Here is a 17,754-nt window from a genome sequence, read left to right as displayed (position 1 = left end):
AAATATCCTCCTTTTCCCTGTGAGCAGGCAGCGCAGAGCCTTCTTGCAATTAATAAAATGTATGTAATAAATGTAATATAGTTCAATAATAAGTCACAGTGTTTAAATGAACCACATGAAGTCAACATATGAGTGTTTTTGCTTTTTATTTTGTCATGCCCTATAATTTTCTTGGATGTCCTACATTTTGGGGTGCCTTGTCCCCCTTTGCAGTTATGACATCTGGTCACCTGGTGTATACAGGTCTACTCAGAAGTTAAGTGCAAGAGGTGTTTCTAGGTAAGGACGTCCAGGATTGCAGCTGGAAAACCTTTTCTTTTTCCTTTGGTGGCACAAACATCCATATTTCAGAGTCCTTTATCAGATGCACAGTTTATTAGATGCTTTGAACCCACTTCTGCCCACAGGTACAGGGCCTAGGAGGGGGGGGGGGTAAAGGGTGTAATTTGTACCTGGGCCCAGGGTCAAAAGGGGGGCCCAGGAGCCAAAGGAGGGGGCCCAGAAATTTCCTGGGGTCTGACATTTTCCTATCTACTCAGACTTGTTGCCCGCACAGGATGCAGAGGACACTGCCACGACCGGGATCCTGGGGACACTACTGATGCCACATGGTTGGTAGACCTGGGCTCCAAAGACTTTTCCAGCTGTCTCTACCCTGCTTTGCCCCTCCCTGCCCCTATTCTGCTCGCCCAACACCACCCCTCTCTGTTTCACCCCCCCCTTTGCCCAAAGAAACTTTGTGCCCCCAGATGGAATTCCTCTCAGAGGCCCTGCACAGCTGTGCACACGTGATCCCTGTTGCGTATCTGCAACGTTGGCCAGAAAAGGCTTTCACATTAAGGCTACAATCCTCGCCACACTTTCCTGGGAGTAAGCCCCATTGACTATAATGGGACTTACTTCTGAGTAGACATGCATAGGCTTGTGCCCTAAGTCATCCAAGGAGGAGGCCCCCAGCCGCTGAGAGCTGGTGTCCCAAAACCAGGCTGCCTGCGGAGCCCGATCCTGTGCATGTCTGCTCAGAGGTAAGTCCCAGTGCAGTCAACGGGGCTTCCTCCCAGGAAGGTGTGGCTAGAATTGGGCTGGCCCTTGCTGGCTGCTGCTCAGCGTCTGCAGCCGGCCCTCTCCTCCCCCCCCTTTAAAGCGGCGGAGGCGCGGCCTGCTGGGTTCTTCTCCGCCCACGTGGAGGACCCGGAACTTTGGCGCGGCCGCGCTCCTTCCGCTTCGGAGGCGCGGCGAGGACTACGCAAGCCGGACAAGTTTCTCTGGGCGAAGGGAGTAGGGTCTGCCTTGCGCGGGGGCGCGAGATGGCTGCGGGCGGGGCGCTGCTGCCTCTTGTGCTGCTGCTGCTGTTGCAGCTGGTGGGGCCTGCCTGCGCGGCGGGGGGCCTTCCCCGGCAGTGGCCTGTGCCCTACAGGTGAGCGCCTGGAGGCGGCGCTGAGGGCGCTCTCCTTTCTCCCCTGGGTGAAGCGGTCTCCCCGGGGAGCCAGCGAGTGACAGGCCCCCAAAGGGCTTCCCATCCCATCACACTGAGGCTTAGACCTACCCAGACATGTTGCGCTGCTGGAGGGGGCTCGCATCTCCCAGTGAGTGGCCCTACTAATGTATGAACTCCTGGGGCACACCTGTGGACCGTTCACGGCACACCAGTGTGGCATGGCATGCCAGTTGAAAATCGCTGCTCTAGATGGGCCTTTGGTCTTCCCCAGAAAGGCTGCAGGCATGTTTGGTAGCAGTACAGTCTGCCCCACATGTTAGTCCTCAGTTGCTTTCCATCAGTGGCTCCCAAACTGTGGTCTGTGAGACTCTGAGAAGTGGTCCGTGAGGTCTCGGGGTGGGGGGGGGGAGATGCTCACTGTATGTCACTTCCAGCGTCTTACTAAGTCAACCGTTTTCAACCACTGTGCCGTGGCACACTGGTGTGCCGTGAATGGTCCCCAGGTGTGCTGTGGGAATTTGGGAGAGGGTCATTTATCAATAGGACCATTGGGGGATGTGAGCCTCCCACTGACAGCACAGTGTGCCTTATCAATTGTCAAAAAACTGATGGTGTGCTTTGCCCATTTTAGTGCCTTGCCAGTGTACCATGAGACGAAAAAGATTGAAAATCACTGCACTAAGTGCTTCCCCATTTAGACCATTGAAATGTCAGCTGTGGCTGTGGGGGGTCCTCTGCCCTCTCTGGTAGTCTATGGGGAGTGCTTGCTCAGGAGATGCTTCCCCACGGACCACCAGAGGGGGTGGAGAATGGACCACCCATAACCACAGCTGGCACTTCCAGTCTGTCTCTGTGTGCTTTTCCATGAGCTATCAGGTTTAGTTGTATTTTTATGCTGCAGGCGGTGGGGGTGGGGGTGGAGTTGCATATGATCCATGATGATTCCAGTTTTTGCTCTGGCCCACAGGCTCTAAAAGGTTGGGAACCACTGCTCTAGCTAGACTGACTGGCTTGAAATGCATACAGGCAGTATCTGGCATCCTTAAGGCCACATCATACAAATGTGTTCAAATCTCACTGGCTGTAGTTTCAAGTGTTTTAATGTGTGAATAAACCCACTGTTTCAAACGCAGAGTTCCTCAGCAGAAATGGTTTTGTGTGTTTGCCTGTTGTTAAGTATTGAGAGAGCAGTGCAATCCTTATTCATGTCTACTCAGAAATAAGCCCCATAGAGTTGGTCCCAAGGATGTGGATCAGATTAGAACCCACATTATGTACATGCATATGTGAAAACTTCCCATGAGAAAGAAAACTCAAAGGTATGCAAGCAAGATGCAATCTCCAGTGGTTCCCAAACTTTTTCAACTGGTGGCTCCCTTGGCCTATTGGGCCACTGGCTGCACCTCCCCATTAGGGCTACAATCCTATATGTTGTATAGGGCAGCAGAACTTTTTCTAGGATTCCATGGCTCCTTGGGAAGCCACGGCTTGCAGTTTGGGAACCATTGGTTTAGCCTATTATATACTATATGTATAAGATGTTATTTGGGAAAAAATTCAAATTAAATTCATTTTAATGCAGGCGTTTTGGTTACCGTCCTAAAACAGATCCTTACTGTCAAGCTCGTTACACTTTCTGCCCCACTGGCACTCACATTCCAGTGATGAGTGACAATGATGTCATTGAGGTATATCGATTACAGGCTCCTGTCTGGGAATTCAAATATGGAGGTCTCCTTGGTCATATGGTAAGCCAATTTCTTTTAATCCCAATTAGGCTTAAGTTTAAAGAAAAAAACCAATACAAAATGGGTTAACAAAAATTAATTAATTTTAACCCTAGTTAATGCATTTAGAAAACAGTTGGCACTTCCGTAGGAAAATGTCTTCATCCTTTGGGACGTATATTTAGAATTTTTAAGATTAAATGTTTAAGAGTGCAATTCAAAGGTGCTCTCGGCCAGCGCAAGTCTCTTGCGCCTGGCCCAGGTTGTTTCAAAAGTGCCTCTGCTGCACCAGTGGCAGGTAAGCCTGCGCTGGCCAAGTCAGGCCAGTGTGGGGTTTGGGGGGGCAGTGGGCAGGGCGGACTTGGGAGGGGGTGGTTCCAGGGTCCGGCACTTAGGCCAGACTTGTCTCCCAGGCAGCCTGGCCTAAAGCCAGGCTGCTCAGATCCACACCACCTATTGAGGTGGCACAGATCTGAGTAGTCCTATTTGGCCCGCTGCTGTGTTACTTGGGTTGAGGGGAATTACTTCCCATTGCCCTTATTTGCACCACAGCCAGCCCCAACCCTGTCCTGCAGTGCAGTGCAGTGCAGTCCAGGTTAGGATCAGTCTATAAGATGAATTTAAAAATTACCCTGACCAGTGTCAATCACATAATATAGTGACAGCATTAATTCATTCCTCCTTTTTAAATAGTAAACATTACAAAGTTACTTTGACTTGGACCCAATCACATGGTGCCATTTTTCTGAAACTATACTGTTTTCCAGATTGGCTTGTTTGTTAATTTAAAACACTTATATCCCACCTTTCCTGCTCTCCATACAGAAAACACCAGTAGCAATACCTTCCATAATGCTGTCTTCCTTAGCACTGATTTGCTCTTCATCCTGGATTGATAGCTTTTGGGAAAAGTGCATTCTGGTAGGGTAGGACCAATCAGCTCCTGTTGCCTTCAGTGGTGTGTCCTTTAGTACTGTTCATGCAAAACTTGGTTTTGAAAAAATGGATCCTCCACATTTATTTTTAAAAATTATATTGTCTTTCTTTAAATGGCACTCAAGAAGACTAACACCATTGTTAAAGTATATCAGTGTACAAATATTCAAGAGGAGATTTGGGATCTTCTCCGGGTTAATCAGAGGGCAGAGCCTTTCTTCATTTCTCCGCTAAGCTCAGGCAGGCACCAGAGTGTCTGAAGGACTCTGAAAAGTTTCTGTTCTTGCTAAAGCACGCTCATTAGAAAGACTGCTTGCTCAAGCAGGCTCATTTATTTCTATAGTAACTTTCATGAAAAATTCCAGCCAACCTTAACCTTTTATTCTCCTCGGTTCCCTTTCGCTGCTGCAACCTGGTTCCCTTTTGCAAAGGCTTTGCATTTGGCAGAGGTCTTTTTTTTCAACACCAGGATGGGATCTCCTTTCCATCTGAAGCAACGCCCAAGGCTACAATTCAATGCACCATTACTTAAGAATAACTCCCATGGAAAGCAGTGGGTCTACTTCTGAGTAAAAAGGGTTGCAAATATATGCAGCTGCATCTCTCTGCTGTGAATTGAACTGCACACTCTCAGTTATGTGTTATGGGTTGTATGTTGTATGTAGACCTTCTGGCTTGACACGCCGGACACCTTAAAGGTGGATTTGATTCATGGATCTCCTGCAGTGGTTCCCAACCTTTTTCACTTGCATATCTCTTGGCAGCCCATTTCCATAAATTGTACCCTTCATATTAGCAAAATGTTTGTAATTGATAATACAAGCCCTCATCTCCTCTATATGAAAGCCCAGACTTCATGTATTCATCACAGTGTTTTCTCTTTTTATCTGTGTGAGGAACAGAAGACTCTGCCTTTGCACTGTTTTGACCAGAAGTGTGCTGAGAAATTCTGGGTGATTGATCACTTTCCATGTTATGTTTCAGCTTTTTTACTGTGCTGGTTTTCAATCACTGGCTCATACATGAATTGATGACCAAAAACTAGCTATTGGTGGGGCTTTCACAGCCAACTAGCTACCTCCCTTCCTGCCTTGCTGGTCCTTGCAAGGAATTCCTGTCTTGCAAGGCATTCTGGAGCATGACCTGCCTTTTTCTACCATTATTCCATTCTTTTTCAAGTACCCCTAAAAGTCCTGTTGAGTGTCCCTGGGAGTACGTGAATACCAGGTTGGGAACCACTGTTTTACTAGTATGTAGTTTACAGTGCACTTGCTCTGATAGTGTTTACAAAAAGGTGGTGAAGACCAGAATTTAAAAAAGAATAAAAATGTATCTTATGATCTTTTACTATGTTTTTAATAAATTAGACTGTACAGTTCTTAGGTAACAATTACTGGTAGGTTATTTTTCAGGATCTGGCCTTGGGTAAAGTCAGACAAAACTATAGTCAGTCGCCCCCCTTAGTTTAACCCCCGACTTATCCGAGGGTCATAGAAAATTCCATGATTGCTGGCTCAAAATATGCCCTCGACTTATCTGTGGGGTTGACTTATAGGCAAGTATCTGCGGTGGATACTCCTCTGTTTTCAGATTTTTTCCTGTGGAAATGAGACAATCTTTTAAAACAAAAGCAAGCTCACATTGTGTGATAAACTGGTAATAATGACATTTGGCATGCAATCAAGACAGGGCAGCTTTAAAAACAGGTAACTATATGGATATTTTGTTCCTTTTTGCTGTAGCAGTCTATTTTTTGAAGTTTTTGTCCAGGATTCATTTAAGTCAACATGTCTGAGTCCCTGGTTGTGAGCTTCCCAGATGAATCCACTGGCCACTGTGTGGAAACAAGATACTGAGCTAGATAGCCCTCTGGACTAATCCTGTATTCTTATGTTGTCTCAGTTATGATAGTTGTCTCTTTCTTTCAGAAAATCATGCATGATGCTGTTGGTTTCAAGAGCTCCTTTACAGGGAATAATTACACAATGGAATGGTATGAACTCTTCCAGCTAGGAAACTGCACATTTCCACATCTTCGACCCAACATGTCTGAACCTTTCTGGTGCAACCAGGGGGCTGCCTGCTTTTATGAAGGAATAGATGATCCCCACTGGAAGGAGAATGGGACATTGGTTCTGGTGACCACAATCTCAGGTAATATTTCAGATTTATCATGAGTCGCATTTATGCATTCAGAGTTAGAAAATGTGCATGATCATAAGATTGTTTTCCTATTTATACAAACTAGAAATTCAAGGCTGTTTTGGAACACTTACCATGTTTTTTTGTGAAACTGGGCATTTCACCTCCAGAAGTCGTTTGGATGCATTATGTTTGCTCAGTGACATGTGAAGATGCACTTATGTGTGTATAGGAAAATGCATGTTTTTGAGACCTTTGAACGTTGGCTTGTGACACACCACAAAGGAAGGTTGACATTCTAGTAACTAAGGAATCAGGAGTCAGAAATAACCAAAAAGTTGTTTATTCATTACAGTAATAGGAAGTGGAACTGAGAAGCTGCAGGCAAGTATAATGTGGTCATCCTAATACAAGAGGAAATTTAATTGGCAGATATATATATCTATGTGATTGTTAGTCTCATGACTGGCAAACACATGTTTTGAGAGAGTGAAGAAGCTGAGCTCTACAGAAGGAAAGATGTTAATATAAAGTAATTAAACCTGGAAACAAAGATAGTGTTTTTCCTATAGACAGAGGAAGAGGCTGCAGGGGAGGGGGAGTAGGAGGAAAATAGAGGAATCCTCACAACTAATTATAGAGGGAGAAAGGTTATCACAGACACAGAGATACATACTATCTGAGACACAGAGATGCAGCTACAGGTGGACTTGCAAATAATCAAGAACACAAAGGCAAGTGACTGCCTGTCAAGAGGATAGCAAGAAGAAAGTTCTGTTGAGTTGCACTGTGCATGCAAAAATCTAAAAAGATGGGGAGAAGGGTGATTGGATTACTCTCTCTCGAGTCAGTTTCTCGAAGACCCAACCAGTCCAGTCCCTTAGAATTCTCAGCTAAGGACCAAGAATAACTACAAACAAGGTGTTGGAGAGATGAGCCAAGTGGACACTTGAAATGCTTAGTGAATGAAGTGACATATTGAAAAGGAGGAAAATTATGTTGACTAGGTGCTTAGAGCAGTGGGGACAACTGGTGCTTGCTCAACCTGACCCTCTCCATTGGCCAGAGAATGGAGCAGCTGCAGGGAATGTGCCTGCCCCTTCCTACCTGATAAAGAACTCTGCTCTGATTGCTAATTGCCTGGGAATCAGAGAAGTAAGCAGAGTCCATATTGGCCAATGGACTATGGGTAGAGGTGGGAGAAAATGGTGATAATAAAATAAAAACACAGCACCACTTTCTGCACATCTCATTTTTGTAAAACAAAAAAAAACACACCCTCAATCTACAAAAAAATAAAACTTTTATTATTTAATGGGGGGGCTGCATGGGTAATGACTGTGGCTGCATTTGCTGTACCACCTCTATCAACTATCTAGTACGCTTTTACAGCAATTATAATTTGTAATTATGTAAATTTTGAATAAAAACAGGTAACTGCTTTCTGCACTTGTAACTTTTGGAAAACACTGAAATAAAATGTGTTCTCCCACCTCTAACTATGGGGCTCCTGGTTGGTTGATTGGTTGTTGTGGATCACTTTGATTGAAAGGCAGGGCACAAATCTAAAAATAAATTATATATAATTTTTTTTTAAAGTTACTCTCCCAGCTCAGGGCCCAATCCTATCCAATTTTCCATTGCCAATGTAGCTGTACCAATGGGGCATGGAAGTGCATCTTGTGGTGGGGAGGCAGTCACAGAGGCTTCTTCAAGGTATGGGAACATTTGTTCCCTCACCTCAGGGATGCATTGAAGTTGCACCGATGCTGGAAATTTGGATAGGATTGGGCCCTTAGTAAAAATACAACTTTGTCCCTAAGAAAGTAGTGACTGTCTCATAGTCTTGCACTAAGGGAAGGTGAGTGAATAATTCTGCATTTTAAAATGGAACTTCACCCAACTATTTCTACCTAGGGGAGAAGAAATATTTATAGTGTACTCTCTTGAAGTGTTAGAGCTGTCTTTCAAAACATGTCTGAAGAAACAAAAGCAAACTAATTTAACACAGAACTTCTGCTGCTCAATTATGAATCCTATGAACTAGTGGTGCTGATACACCTGTTGTTTACATGATCACTTATACAGGATGAAAGGAAGGTTGGTTGAGCCTATGAAATTGCCTGGGGCTGTTGACTCTTTCCTCTTGCCTAATTTACCACTTGAATGTCTCAGAGGTTAAAGAAGATTATTACTGAATAATTTGTGTGACCTGGGACATGAGGTCATCCAATAAGAACAAAAGATTTTGTTTCTTGATTCCTCACTTAGGAAACTGTCTGGAATGTTGCCAGAAAGCCCAAAATTGCTAAACTAGGGCAATATTTATATTGTATATTCTGGGTAAATAATCCTGTGGTGTGCACAGGAAGAGCACAATGTAATTATTATCTTCCTACAGTCTCTGCTTCTAGTTACCTTTCAGTGTTTTCCTTTAGAGGAGGATTTAAGTTTGTAATGTGTTAACCCTGTGATGCCTGATTGCACAAGCCACACCAAGAAGTAGATACAATAGTGAGAAATACAAAAACTGAATTGGCATTAATTTCTCCCTGCAAGATACTAGGATTTGAGTTCTTCATGGGCACAGACTCTGGCACCTGAGTTTACAGCAGGTGTGCACAGAACATTTTTGTTTTGCTTTATCTGTGCATCCAGATTGTGCTCATTGTAATAATTGCAAATGAAATTGAGAATTTAGGTTTCAGTGAGAGACTTAAACACATGCTTAACTCATTAAAATCAGTGGGAATTTAAAAAATGCATGAATAGATTGTGCCCCATGCCTGTAGTCCCAGAGTAAAATCTTCTAAATGTGGCAACTTTATGGGCTTTCAGAAATGAATCCCCAGAACAACCTCTATACATATGTGCATGAACCCATCTCCCTGTGGGCTTCGGCCAGACATGCTGCCAGCTTGTCTTGAGAAGTGAATGCAAGAGGAAGAGCCATGCAGTCAAAAGGTTCATCCTGCAGGTCAGGAGGTAGTTACGTAGGAGAGCATGGTGTGTAGGCTGCTTGGCCTCTTTGGAGGAGGGGTTGTGATACAAATGTAAATAAGAAAGTGGCTTGCTGGAAAGGCCATGACAGCATCAAGGGCTTTGCTTATACAAAACTTGAGGTGTGGAGGATATTAAGAGATTTAGGGCAGTTGCCACACTTAATGCCACACTTAATGTCTTGCCTAGGAGTGTGGACACACCCACCACATCTAAAACTCCATGGTGTGAAGCTCCTGCTGTCTTTACATACATGTGCATGAATTGTGTATCTTTTCCTATTTTTGAGGGAAATTGAGGGGTACACATACACCCTGCATTGCATGTTAAATTGTAGGCATGGGGGGTATGCTAGCATTTGTGTGCAAGCACATATAGAAGGCCTTTCATGACAAGTGTGTGAAGTGACTGGAAGACAATGGTTAGGAAAGAATGTGGAAAGTGCATATTAAGGGATGGGGTGGGAAGGAATGATGATGATCTTTCTGAGATGTGTGATGCTATCTACTGAGTGTGGGCAACTTGGTGCTTTTAGCAAGTTTGGCATTTGCACAGCTGGCTAACAAACTTGAGCTCTCTCTAACTGAAGAACAGGAACCATGGTAAATGAGTCAAAGTTTAATTAGGGACTGTTCGAGTTTCAGAGTTTCTGAATCTCAACCCAGAGATGCGGCATATACCTTGAAATTAATGAGAAAGGGGATAGAATTGGAGAAATTAATGTACTTAAAATGCAAAGAGAATGGGAAGCATTAAACCTGTGGTTCCCCTTGCCCTGTTCTCTCTCTCTCTCTCTCTCTCTTCCCCCCCCTTTACTGTGGATCAACACTGAAGTGCTGTTGATGAAGCAGGTGGAGGATGGGAAAGAGCACTGGTGCAGAAATTGGTGGGGTGAAGCTGTCTGCATTCCTTACCTTACTTTCCTTATTCAACCCTGTAAAACAACATGCAGCATTTCCTGTTTGGCAGGACTTGGCAACAGTATCCATTGTGTGTATCAAAGGTTGCAATCCTGAATATCTGTTCTAGTAAACAATGGCATTCAGCATGACTTAACAGTGTTTACCTAGATGTCAGATTGTGAAATATATGTGGTGTTTATATAGGGTTGGGAATAGGAGCTGTGGGAGTTTGGACTACAGAACATGGTACATGTGAATACCAATTTAGCAATGGCAGTGGCTTCAGTCATCTTTTCTGGTTGGGACACAGTGGGTTGGATCCAGGGAAATACACTTTCCTATTGCAGCCTGGAGCATCCCCCTAAAGCCAGAGGTTTTCAGACTGGGGTGTCACAATGCCCCAGCCTGAGAGCCCTGGCCTCTTTGCCCTTAAGGGGCAGGGATTGTGCTGCTCAGGGGGCTGCAGGGGCTTGGCTGCACTTACCACAGCCTCCTGGTGATGCGGGGAGCCCTGCACAGTTGTCCACAAGGCTCCCCAAGGCTCCCCAAGTGAAAGTGGGGCAATGGCGTCCTGTCTCCACTAAACTGGAAGCGGAACGGGATCGCTCCACTTTCACTTCTGATGGGGCTACAGGGACTGGGGTGCACTCACCAGTCCCTCCAGCAGCCGTCCCTGGGTGTGGGGAGCCCTGCGTGAGCCTCTGAAGGGCTCCCTAGGTCAGCAGCAGTGAAAGTGAGCGATTGCGCTCCAGTTCCGGTTTTGCGGAGGCAGAGCGCGATCGCTCACTTTCACTGCTGCTGACCTGGGGAGCCCCGCAGAGGCTCACGCAGGGCTCCCCGCACCTCCAGGACGCTGCTCAGGCTGGTGTGCCAACTGAAACCATGCTTGAGCTGTTTGGACCTGGGTATGGTGACCCATGCTTTAGTAACTTCAAGACTGGACTACTACAATGCATTCTGTGTGGGGCTACCCTCTAAAACAGGGGTGTCAAACTTGTTTCATTCAGAGGGCTGAATAGCATTCATGATGCCTGCTGAGGGCTGAAAGTGATGTCATTAAGCAGGAAGTTATGTCATTAAACGGGTCATAACCAAAAGTAAGCACCTTTTCTCACTTAAGAACTCATTAGCTGCAAATCACAGAAGAGAAAACACACAAATCTTTGTCATATTTCAAGACATGGAAGAACCCAGTTTTTATGTGGGCTGCTTTTTCAGCAGTGCCACTTCAGCATTGCTCAGCAGCTGAGAGTCCAAGGGCCTGATAAAAAGCTTCTGTGGGCCGCATCCAGCCCCCAGGCCGTACGTTTGACACCCCTGCTCTAAAACAATTAGGAAACTGCAATTACTGCAGAATGCAGTGGCTCAAGTGGTTATGGGGGCCAGATGATGTGACTCTGTTGGACCACTTTTTCAGCAGCTACACTAGCTACCCATCAGCTTCTGATACTAGTTCTAACCTTTAAGGCCCTCTATGATCTGGGTCCAGGCTACCTGAAAGACCTGCCTGCTTCCATATATTCCAACCATATATTCCAATGATCTAAGAACCTTAGATCATCTGAGGGCACTTTTCTGCACTACTTCAAAGTGCCGCCTTTGTCCCAAGTGAGAGGGGTTACATTTTCGGGACAAACCTTTTCCATTGTGGTGCCACAACTGTGGAATTCTCTTTATGGTTTTTTGGCAAGGGCTCAAAGCACATCTGTTTTGTCTGGTATTTGGCTGCTGAGTGGATATTTACCCTATAGGTCTCTGAAATACTGTGACATAACTGCCTCCCTGGTCTTACTACCCATGACCCAATGATAAGTGTTAGTGGAACGTAACCAAAATAGAGCAAAAACTGTTAAAAATTAATGTTTTTAATGTCTTTTTTGATGTTTTACCTGTTGCGATACTTTGTGCTTGATTATAAAGCTTTGTTAGCTGCCTTGGGCAATCGCTTTGGCATGGGAAAGGTGGGATATAAATCTCTTAAATAAAAATAATAAATATGACTTTTCTCATTTACAGGAGCTGTATTTAATCAATTGGCAAAATGGGTAGCATATGACAATGATACTGGCATTTACTATGAGACATGGTCAGTAAAAGACAGGCCTGATGAGACTGCCAAGGTGTGGTTTGAGTCTTATGAGTGCTGTAAGTTTGTACTGAGAACCTATCAGAAGTTGGCTGAATTGGGGGCCCTCTTCAAGAAGGTACAGACAAATTACACCACCATTACTCTCTTCAGTGGCGAACCTATTTTTTGTGGGAATGAAACGTCTATATTTGGAGCCCGTGGAAACAAGACGCTAGCTGCAGCTATTAGAGACTTCTACTCTCCCTTCAAACCTTCTCATTCAATCAAAGAATTCTTTATAAACTTCCTGCACATAATTGATAAAGTGATTTTGAACAGGCAGTTTTACCTCTTCTACAATGTGGAATATTGGTTTTTGCCCATGAAATATCCTTACATCAGAATAGCATATGAGGAAATCCCATTGCCCAGTTCAAACCTAAAGCTTGGTCTGTAGTTTTTTCTATTTACTTTTTTAGTGCCTTGGAGCTGTTGTAAATACTTGCAGTTCTACAAATACAAAGGAATTTTAGCAAGATGCTAATTTTGTTGCTTTGCTTTGAGGAAGAAAGGCAATGGCTTTTGATAAGATTTAAAATCTGTCACTGGCTATCAGCTTCACATATGGTGTGATTAAAAAGCCACCTGAGAGCTTCAAAGCACAGTTGGCATCCATAAGTATGTTAATGACCCACTACTTAAGAATCATGGTCTTAACCACTAATGATGGACAATCAGGTCAAAGGAGCATCTAAACAAATGTTGTGTCTGGGTTAGAAAATAGACAAATGAGTCTCTAAATTGTTGCTTAAAAAAACAATTTAGAAAGCATAGCTGTCAATTCTCATTTCTAGGGAATCATGTACAGGCTGCAGCCTATTATGAAGGCAGTTGGTTGTTTGATACAGTTGGAGTGTACAGACATACCACCAATTATTGCATCTCAAAAAAGGAGATGCAAAGATCAACCTCCTTGTAGCCAATTTCCCATCCTCCACTAGCTGCTATGGAGTTCTGATCACCCTGATAAGTGCAATGTCTTGATATTTGAATGTGTGAGGCCATAGCTTGAACATGGTTCAGTGTAAACAGTAATATAATGGCTGCACATACATTTTTATGTTTGCTTGCAGCCAAGAGATTATGGAAAAAAATAAGAATGTACCTGATATTTATAGGTAATTGCTACCCAACTACAAATGACCAGATGATTACTAGGATGACCAGACTTGAAATTACTAGGCTACCTTCAACTTGAATGTTAATTTTTCCTTGTTTTCTCCTTTTCAAACATAGTTTGACCTCTTCAGTGTTATATTCTGTTTTATAAAAACTGGCTGTGAATTTGAAATTCCATTCTTACTTTAAAAAAGTCTTTTTACTTTAAAAAATTTTTTAAATGTGTCATCCTTTTGGAGGATGATCTTTCATGCTTAGCTGGTTTAAGCTTGTTTCCCATGTTAAAAGGGAAGTGGCAGTGATCATTAGTCTCTTCCTATGAACAATATAACAACTAGAGTGGTCTGCACATTGGAACTAGAAATTATAAATGCAAGAGCTCAACTGAATCTGGTTGGTGAAATATTTTTGGTTGATGAAAGATAAATCAACAGTTTCAAGTAGTGTTATGGATGCTTTAGCTGTAGGATATAGTAATTCTACTATACTGCCACTAGCACTTTGAATTGGACCCAGAAGTATACCGACAACCATACCGGTCCTCCATCAGTATTCTGATAGCCATATTCTGGAACAGTTGTAGGTACATCCACACACTTCATGCACAGATCCTGTCAGTTATAATAAAACTTGACTCCTAGAACAGATATCACAGTAAAAGGATTTGGAACCTCTATTCCATACCTGCTCAAAACAAAAACCTTGTTGTTGCCAAAGAGAAAATCTCCACCCAAAAGTTTTATTCTTGTAAAAGATGTTTACAAAAGGTAAACAAAGTGGTTAATTTTATTCTTAAATTGAGGTTTCCAAACTTTTTGGCTGGAGGGTTGCATCATATGTCTGGCACAGGGTTGAGGGCCAGAAAAATAAATTCAAGTGTATACATTAGAGATGGAAATTGGATGAATGAATGGACAAAGCTCCAGGATTTTGCCAAGCTCCAACACCCACCACACAAATAAAGAACACATTTAAATGGACCCCCGTTCCCAACCCCCAAGCAGCTTACTTAACTGCAAAGAAATACCATAGATACTCACCTATAAGGCAAGAAATTTCTGCCAATAAATCAAGTGTACATTATCACCTCACCTTGTCTGATGGCAGGGCTGTTGTGGCAGCAGAGATAATGACAGGGCAGTCAATCTCCATGGTGACTAGGCTTCAAGGCAAGCAGCAGCCCAAGTTAACCTTTTCACTGCTCCTGAGACGAAAGCAATCTAGGGCTCAAGGCTTCCAGTTAAATCAAGCAAGCTTCATTTTTTTAAGCAGACCGGACTGCACCCTTATTCCATTTTGCAAAAGTTTGGCAGAGATCTGTTTTTTTAAACACTATGCTATAATCCTCATTTCCATCTGAAACAAATTCCAAGTGTACAATTCAGTGCACTAATCACACAGGCCAACACACATTTTGCTTCCTTAAACATTACACATAGCCTCTTTAGTGAATGGTTCAAGCAGCTTTCTCATGAGGAAGCCTACACCATGGTTTCCTCATGAAGAAGCTGCTTGAACCATTCACTAATGAGGCTATGTCTCCAAAACTAGAGTAAATACAGTTGCAACTCTGTGTAGCTACACTTGCTCAGTCATTCCTTATTGCTTGGCTCTCTGCTGTGAATTGAATTACCTACTCCTAATTATGGGATGTAAGTTGTACATTATGTTGAGCCTCTTAAAGGATTTGATTAATGGTTCTCCTGGTATGTTTACAGTGTGCTTATGCTGATAGTGTTTACAAAAAGGTTGTGAAGAACAAAATTTACAAATTAAATGAATAAAAATGTATCTTATGACCTTTTACTATGTTTTTAATAAATTACTGTACAGTTCTTAGATAACAATTACCAGTAGGTTATTTTTCAGAATCTGAATTTTGTCTGGTAAAAAACAAAATATAGTCAGACACACTCCTACGTTTAACCCCCAACGTATTTAGCGTCATAGAAAACTCCATGATTTTGTCTATAAACTTGCTCTCAGCTTATCTGCGAGATCAACTTATGCTGTCAAAAACTTTTGTTTTTGATGTCTCTCAGAAAGCAGTTCACCAGAGGCGTAAACAACTGAGGATGGGGGAAGCAAACAAAGGGGGGGGGAGGGAAAATCTTTTGAATAACTAGCCCAGAGCACATTGCAAATGAGGAAAGAGGAAAGCAAAGACCTTCTTACATGCAGCCTCTCTTCCTGCAGCTCGCTCTTGCAGGCCCTGTCCGTTGACCCTTCAGAGGTGAAAGGAACTCTGCTCTGCCCATTGCAATCATGGACCCATAGCTAGCCTCTGGCACTCCAAAGGCTCCCAGCCTTGCTGTCTGGGCCCTGTAATCCTCCGTTCCTGGACCCCTTATCAAATTCACCAGTTTCAGGGCCCTGTAATCCTCACCTCTGGAGGGTGTACTGAGGGCTGGGGAGGCAGTGCACACCTCTGCCTCTTGTGAGGTTTTTCTCACTGGCAGACAAGAATGGATTCTACCTGCCTGGAATGGACTCTGCCTTGAATGAAAGGCAGGCAGGGTCTATGCCTGCCTTCCAGATGAGACTGGGGCCAAAAATTCAAAGAAAGAACTTCAGTGCAGCAGCAAAGCCAGTCCTAGGAACCAGAGATCCTAAAAGACGAGTCAAGTCCTGCCAGGCTTCAAGATGGAGGGTGGGAAGTTTCACAGCTTTGCAGAGGGGTTGGGGGAGACAGGTGGGAGCAGGAGACTTATTCCTTGGGCTTAACACCATCCCACACCAAAAGCCCCCCCTCCCCCCGGCACAGTGCCAAACTTGTTACTAACTCAGACAATCCATAGATATCAGCAGCCTCATTCCCAGTAGCCTCTGGGATTTTTGGGGGGGGGAACATAACCCTCAAGTAAACAGAGCTGCCTGTACCACTAATGGCCAAACTAGTCACAGTAACCATGTCATTTGGTCTTGTGTGTTTTTTCAGATGCTAGTAGCCCATGGCACCACTCCTCGTCAAATTGGAACCATGAGAATGATTAATCCTTCACTGTGCCACTGTAGATCTGGTAACTGCAGGAAATTGCCCAAGGATGGAAACTCCAATTGATGCAACTGCAGCTTCCCTCCCAGAGCAAAAGTTAGCGGGGAAGGGCAATCAGGTGACTTAAGTCGCCTCCCACACTGCAGTCCTGATCTAGATTGAGCCCCCCTCCCATGGCTGCTATTTCCAATATCCAACAAAAATGAAATACCCAACCAGACCACATGATTAAAGTCAAATCTAGTTTGGTTCTAAAACTTGACTACAATGCCCTCCTAAAACACAAAACTGTCTGCTGTTTCAGGAGAGCAGCGTTGGGGTGCTGTAGCAGTGTATGGTGCTGTATCGGTTTTTGAAATAGATAGGAATTTCAAAAATAGTTAAAATCTTACTCAAAAGAATTGTGGTTTTTCAGTTGTGCCACAAAGAGCACTATTTATGATGTTAAGAGTCAGCCTTATGATCAAATGATCTCCAAAGTGTATACAACAGATAACACAACTCCAGATAGATCACAGCTTTCTCCTTTGAAAGGTGTAACCACTGAGACACAAACTAGGGGGCACAATGTTAAAACCTTCTTTCCAGATTTCCGGTGTTCATGATGCTACTGCCCTTACAGGGCCCATGAAAAAAAACAAAAACCTGCAAGTACAGATGTGGGAGGATGGAGGCTTTTCATCATCCAGGTCAGATGAAACTTGTTTCCTAGCTCATTTCTCAAGAGAAGGAGGGTGCTAAGAGACATTCATTGTGGGGGACACAATGTTACAAGTCTCAGCCTAGCTCTCTAGTGTTCTTGACACTGCAAAGGTACACCATCAAATTATGGGAACAAGAGAACCTAATTTTGTCTTTAAAAAATAAAGATGAAACGAGTTCAAGTACAATTTAGTCCAAAGGACAACAGAATTAAAACAATTTCAAATATAATCTGTCTACGGAATAAAGTGATTTTTCAATCAGAAAGCTTTACAAAAAATACTCTTCTGTATTAAGATGTTCAATCAAGTAATGTTCTCAGCATTATACACTTGCACTTGAGTGTTTGACAGCTTACTCATCCATACATCTAATGCACAAATAGTCAAAACAGGTAAATGTTCTAATTGGAGGATCCTACACCAAAAATATAAAATTCAAATATACAAGACTGCTTTTTTTTATTTTTAAAAAGGAACCATAATAATCATACAGTATGCGTGCAAGACAAATTTTACCATGTATTTCATATTCCCGTCTCAGAGCAATTCAGAAAATTAAGGATTGTGAAATTATCAGAATAAGTCAAACATACAAAAACAGCTGCCAAACACTATTGATGTGGAAATGTTTCCGGAGAAACATCAAATACAATTACTGTTCGG

The 17,754-nt window shown here is 43.4% G+C and overlaps 1 protein-coding gene across 3 annotated transcripts; it reads left to right on the top strand.

The window, feature by feature from the left end:
- The first annotated feature begins 1,207 nt into the window (after nucleotides 1–1,207).
- Nucleotides 1,208–15,147, top strand: CLN5 (CLN5 intracellular trafficking protein). Of its 3 annotated transcripts, XR_010794101.1 has the most exons (5): nucleotides 1,208–1,417; nucleotides 3,021–3,186; nucleotides 6,030–6,255; nucleotides 12,162–14,553; nucleotides 14,617–15,147. XR_010794101.1 is itself a non-coding variant. In XM_066620519.1 (4 exons), exons 1-4 carry the CDS (start codon nucleotides 1,308–1,310, stop codon nucleotides 12,668–12,670), a joined length of 1,011 nt encoding a protein of 336 aa, XP_066476616.1. In that variant the 5' UTR covers nucleotides 1,208–1,307; the 3' UTR covers nucleotides 12,671–15,147. The 3 variants fall into 3 exon arrangements, 2 of the variants coding, with proteins under 2 accessions (XP_066476616.1, XP_066476617.1); XM_066620519.1 differs by having other exon boundaries at nucleotides 12,162–15,147; XM_066620520.1 differs by having other exon boundaries at nucleotides 1,337–1,417; nucleotides 3,047–3,186; nucleotides 12,162–15,147.
- Nucleotides 15,148–17,754: the final 2,607 nt, after the last annotated feature.

The sequence above is a fragment of the Tiliqua scincoides genome, chromosome 3 (genome assembly GCF_035046505.1).
Source record: "Tiliqua scincoides isolate rTilSci1 chromosome 3, rTilSci1.hap2, whole genome shotgun sequence".
Lineage (NCBI taxonomy): Eukaryota > Metazoa > Chordata > Lepidosauria > Squamata > Scincidae > Tiliqua > Tiliqua scincoides.
The sequence above is the reverse complement of the archived record's forward strand: the minus strand, read 5'-3'. Positions and strand labels throughout refer to the sequence as shown.

Excerpts from the sequence above, each read along its gene's own strand:
- CLN5 (XM_066620519.1), top strand. The coding sequence starts at position 1,308 with ATGGCTGCGGGCGGGGCGCTGCTGCCTCTTGTGCTGCTGCTGCTGTTG. Across the intron at positions 1,418-3,020 it reads CAGTGGCCTGTGCCCTACAG|GCGTTTTGGTTACCGTCCTA; the intron begins GTGAGCGCCTGG and ends ATTTTAATGCAG. Across the intron at positions 3,187-6,029 it reads GAGGTCTCCTTGGTCATATG|AAAATCATGCATGATGCTGT; the intron begins GTAAGCCAATTT and ends TCTTTCTTTCAG.